Here is a 4,341-nt window from a genome sequence, read left to right as displayed (position 1 = left end):
TGAAACTTGCAGAGTAATCACTGGGCATACATAGATCTTTGACAACAACGCTGACCTTAAACAATCAATACTTTTCATGGATATTTAGCTACATTTTTGTGTGGTAGTAGCTGAAACTGCTATTTCTACTACTATTAGTACTACTACTGAGAATGTTCCACAAAACATATCCTGAGCATTAACCGATTGCACAAGGTGCATGTATACAACTTTGCTCCTAACTATTCACTGTCAATTCAAACCCTGGCATGAACGGCTAATGGTGAAAATGCATGCTCTTAATGAATACTCGGCCTTCAATTTGTCTGCATGAAAATGAATTTAATGATAGAAACGGTCGTTTTATTCTTATTTATCAGTGTCAAACCACAAGACGTTCAAACACGCTCCTGTTGTCAACACATGCACAGTGTCCATCAACAAACATCTTCCTGCTTCCGTGTTTATGAGACAGTCGTGTCGCAGTCAGTCAGCAAACCACACCAAGTTTGAATAGTACTAAACTATTTCTTAGCAAAAGATGAGCGAATGTGTTAGTCTAAAACTCTGGTTTGAATGGTAGGCCTTTACTTTGTAAAAACAAATAAACATTCATTTTAATAACATTATATTATCAAAAGAAAGAATCTAACTTAGCACAACCAAGGAGCTTGCTAACTTGACACCATGCCAGCTCCGCGTGCCCGCGTACGTGCAGTACGTCGAAGTAGCAATGTCCCGCCTGTGCACGAGCGCTCGGTCATTGCCCTGTAGAACAAAATCGATGACGTCCGCATGTTTGGCAGGAAGCCAAGAGGGCGGAGCTCTGACGTCAGCAGGCTTGCCTTCAGCAGCTCCGCCATATATATGTGTCTTCCTAACCGCTCACCAGCAGAAGTTACTGTGTGAAGTTCTTTCTTTCTTCTTTTTTTTTTTACCTTTCAAAAAGGACCGCTGTTACTGAAACTTTATAAGAAAGGACCTTCTTGAGATAAGACTTAAAACTTTGCTATTATTTTCTGTGTTTTTATTTTTTTCCGTTTTAAACGAAGCTAATCGGAACAAAGGACTCGCGCGGCGCGCTTCTTTTCTCACAACTTGAAAGTCGCCGGTGAATTTTTATGTATTTGGATTTGACGCTTATATCCCGCTGTACTATGGTCATCATGGAGGTTCCCACTATCGACTGTGCTAGCCTCCGTGGCCTGTTGGAGGACGACGTCTCGGGCTGCCTGGTTCTGGACTGCCGCTCCTTCCTCTCCTTCAACTCGTCCCACATCACGGGCTCCACCAACGTGCGTTTCAGCACCATAGTCCGCCGGAGAGCCCGGGGCGGCCTGGGGCTCGAGCACATCGTGCCCAACGAGGACACCCGGAACCGGCTGCTGTCCGGTGAGTACCAGTCCGTGGTGCTGCTGGACGACCGGAGCTCGGACTTCAGCCAGGTGAAGAAGGACGCCACGCTGATGCTCGCCGTCACAGCCCTGTCCCGGAACCCCTGTGGAGCCAGTGTGTTCATCCTCAAAGGTGAGGAGAAAAGCTTTCTGCTAATGACATGCTAACAGCGGGCTAATAAAGGCGGGCTACAGCTGTCGCCCAGCTCCTTTAGTCAACAAACATCCAGAATAGCCTTTCGGGAGTTTGACTGTATCCCTGTAATCTGATATATGTCTTTATTTTTGTTCCAGGTGGATTTGACAGTTTTTCATCAGCACATCCAGACTTGTGTACCAAACCTTCCCCACCACAAGGTCTTAACTTGTCCCTGAGCTCCAGGCATCCTGAGAGTGCTGATCCAAGCAGCAGTCCGTGTAATACGCCTCTATACGACCAGGTTTGTGTTTTTTATTTTATTTTATTTGACCACACAGTGCACGTATGCTTTTGTCGCTTTACATCCCACTGCGGCGTGTTGGAGGTGACAAGTGTTTTGTTTGTGTTGCTTTCTGTTTAGGGAGGCCCTGTGGAGATCTTGCCATTCCTCTACCTTGGTAGCGCCTACCACGCGTCCAGGAAAGACATGCTGGACATGCTGGGGATTACCGCCCTCATTAACGTCTCAGCCAACTGTCCCAACCACTTTGAGGACTCCTTCCTGTACAAGAGCATCCCCGTCGAGGACAACCACAAAGCGGACATCAGCTCCTGGTTCAATGAGGCTATTGAGTTTATCGGTGAGTTTTTTCTCCCTCAACTGCCCCCGCTCCCTTTTTTTCTTCGCACCTTTCTTTGGCACCATGATTTAAATTTTAAGAAAGTTCCCACCAAAACTCAACGGGCTGGCTCCACATAGGACAATGGTGGTTACGTCATCGCCACCTCCGAGGCATAAAAAGAAAGGGGATGCCCCTATTTTTTATTAATGAATTGCGAGGCAGCAGCTCTGGACTAGATCCGTAGTGGGCAGGTTAGCTGCGCCTGATCCCCCCCCCCAAAGTTTTTGTTCTGTCCGAACAAAAGGACTGATTTCGCTTCACTCACTCACCCTTCCTGCCACTTCAATACCCCCTGTGGGGGTCTGTTCCTCTCTTTTGTCCATTCATTACACCTCCTTTAGGAATAACCCCCACCCCCCCCCCCAACAGCTCACGCCCTGCACAGCTATTAACTGTCTTCCTGTTTCTTAATGAGCATGTTTAGACCTTTGTGTTTGTTTTCTGTGCATTTGTTTACCTCACCCTAAACCCTCCTCTCATTCCTCCCTCCAGATTCTGTGAAAAACAAAGGAGGCCGTGTGTTCGTGCACTGCCAAGCGGGCATCTCGCGCTCCGCCACCATCTGCCTCGCGTACCTCATGCGCACCAACCGCGTGAAGCTAGATGAGGCCTTCGAGTTCGTCAAGCAGCGGCGCAGCATCATCTCCCCCAACTTCAGTTTCATGGGTCAGCTCCTCCAGTTCGAGTCCCAGGTCCTGGCCTCGTCCACTTGCTCCTCGGAGGCGGGCAGCCCGGCCATCGGCAGCGGGAACTCCGTGTTTAACTTCCCCGTGTCCATCCCGGTGCACACCTCCACCGCGCAGCGCTCCTTCCTCCACAGCCCCATCACGACCTCTCCCAGCTGCTGAGGAAGGTGCGGGCAGAACAGACTTCAGTTTCACCTCTGCTCGGAGCTTTTCACAAAACACTGATGAGATCACAAACTGTTTGTCCTTTCATGGTGATGCTGGTGTCACTGGACAGAATGGATGGTGTTGTGCGAGGCCCAGTAGATCATTTCAATGGGAGATTTGATATCTTCCACCAGGCAGTATTGATGTTTCCTTAATGTGAAAGTCCTCCCCAACCCTGCAGGACTCAGGAGAAGTCAGACAAAGATGGTCCTGTTTAGTGCATCATCTGATTGTGTTTGTTGTATTTTAATGAAGGCCTTAGATAATCACAATCATTGTAAACACAACAGAGAGGTCTGTTATCTCAGGAATGTTTACCCAGCCTCTCACGTCTTTTTGCTTTCTACACTTGCCAAGAGAGCAGAGTGAACCCGACCGGAGGTGGGGCTCCCTCAATCAATGAATGTGTCTCCTCTTTATCAGTAGACAAGTCTTCAATCTTCCCAGTTAGATATAGAGTTAAAGAGGTGGCAGGTTAGATTCCAAAGTTTTTGTTTTATTTACGTCTTCCTTAGACAACACTGACGACCCTGACGTGTTGGGTGAGCCAACGTTAAAATACCTCATGTGTTTTTCTGTACTGTGACAGAAATCCCCAAAACTATTAAAGACGGGGCGAAGACGTCTTTGTGACTGCATTATGACATATTTATTAACTAAAGTAATATATTTCTTTATTATATCTATTTTTACAAACGTTTGTTTTAAGTGTTTTTTTTATACGTGTGAATAAATCTTGATTTGAGTTTTTTAAGAACTTGTCTTGACTTTTCTCTTGACGTTATTTACCGTGCATGATGCAGTTTTTCACGAGAAGTTGATGACAGTTAAAAAAAATATTTTAACTTTTAATTTAAAGTCATATTTATGTGGCTAGAAATGACTAACTAAATATTTTTTATTATTTTCCAGTACGTTAAAGGTTAAAGGCCTAGTATTCCCTGAAAGACTTCAAATGATTGATGATTACTTTTTGGGAGTATCATTAAAATCCATCTGGTTCATGAGATATTTTGCTAACAGCCAAAATAAACACAAGCAGATGCCCTGTTTTTACTCTTCAGTATCAAAAATGTTTATTTCATGAGAAAAATGAAACTGCTTCAGAAACAGCAGCAGCCTCATGTTTGATTTTATTTCCTGTGATGGAATCCTGTATCAGGACTTCACCAAAACAAGGGTCGTGATGTCACGGTCTGGGCCATTGTTCGGGCCACACTCCCATCTGAAGCCAGCACAACAGCAGAAGGTCC

At 45.7% G+C, this 4,341-nt stretch overlaps 1 protein-coding gene across 1 annotated transcript; it reads left to right on the top strand.

Annotated features, from left to right (window-relative positions):
* The first annotated feature begins 840 nt into the window (after positions 1-840).
* Positions 841-3,788, top strand: dusp1 (dual specificity phosphatase 1). Its single transcript, XM_037675920.1, has 4 exons — positions 841-1,506; positions 1,668-1,813; positions 1,934-2,153; positions 2,688-3,788. The coding sequence occupies exons 1-4, from the start codon at positions 1,101-1,103 to the stop codon at positions 3,041-3,043; spliced, it is 1,128 nt and encodes a 375-aa protein (XP_037531848.1). The 5' UTR covers positions 841-1,100; the 3' UTR covers positions 3,044-3,788.
* The last annotated feature ends 553 nt before the right edge of the window (positions 3,789-4,341 follow it).

Source organism: Nematolebias whitei, chromosome 4, assembly GCF_014905685.2.
Source record: "Nematolebias whitei isolate Nwh7 chromosome 4, NemWhi1, whole genome shotgun sequence".
NCBI lineage: Eukaryota > Metazoa > Chordata > Actinopteri > Cyprinodontiformes > Rivulidae > Nematolebias > Nematolebias whitei.
The sequence above is the reverse complement of the archived record's forward strand: the minus strand, read 5'-3'. Positions and strand labels throughout refer to the sequence as shown.

What these genes read in the sequence shown, in the direction of transcription:
- dusp1 (XM_037675920.1), top strand. Translation starts at nt 1,101, where the DNA reads ATGTATTTGGATTTGACGCTTATATCCCGCTGTACTATGGTCATCATG. An exon ending in ATACGCCTCTATACGACCAG is followed by an intron (nt 1,814 to 1,933) that starts GTTTGTGTTTTT and finishes CTTTCTGTTTAG; the next exon opens with GGAGGCCCTGTGGAGATCTT. An exon ending in TGAGGCTATTGAGTTTATCG is followed by an intron (nt 2,154 to 2,687) that starts GTGAGTTTTTTC and finishes TCCTCCCTCCAG; the next exon opens with ATTCTGTGAAAAACAAAGGA.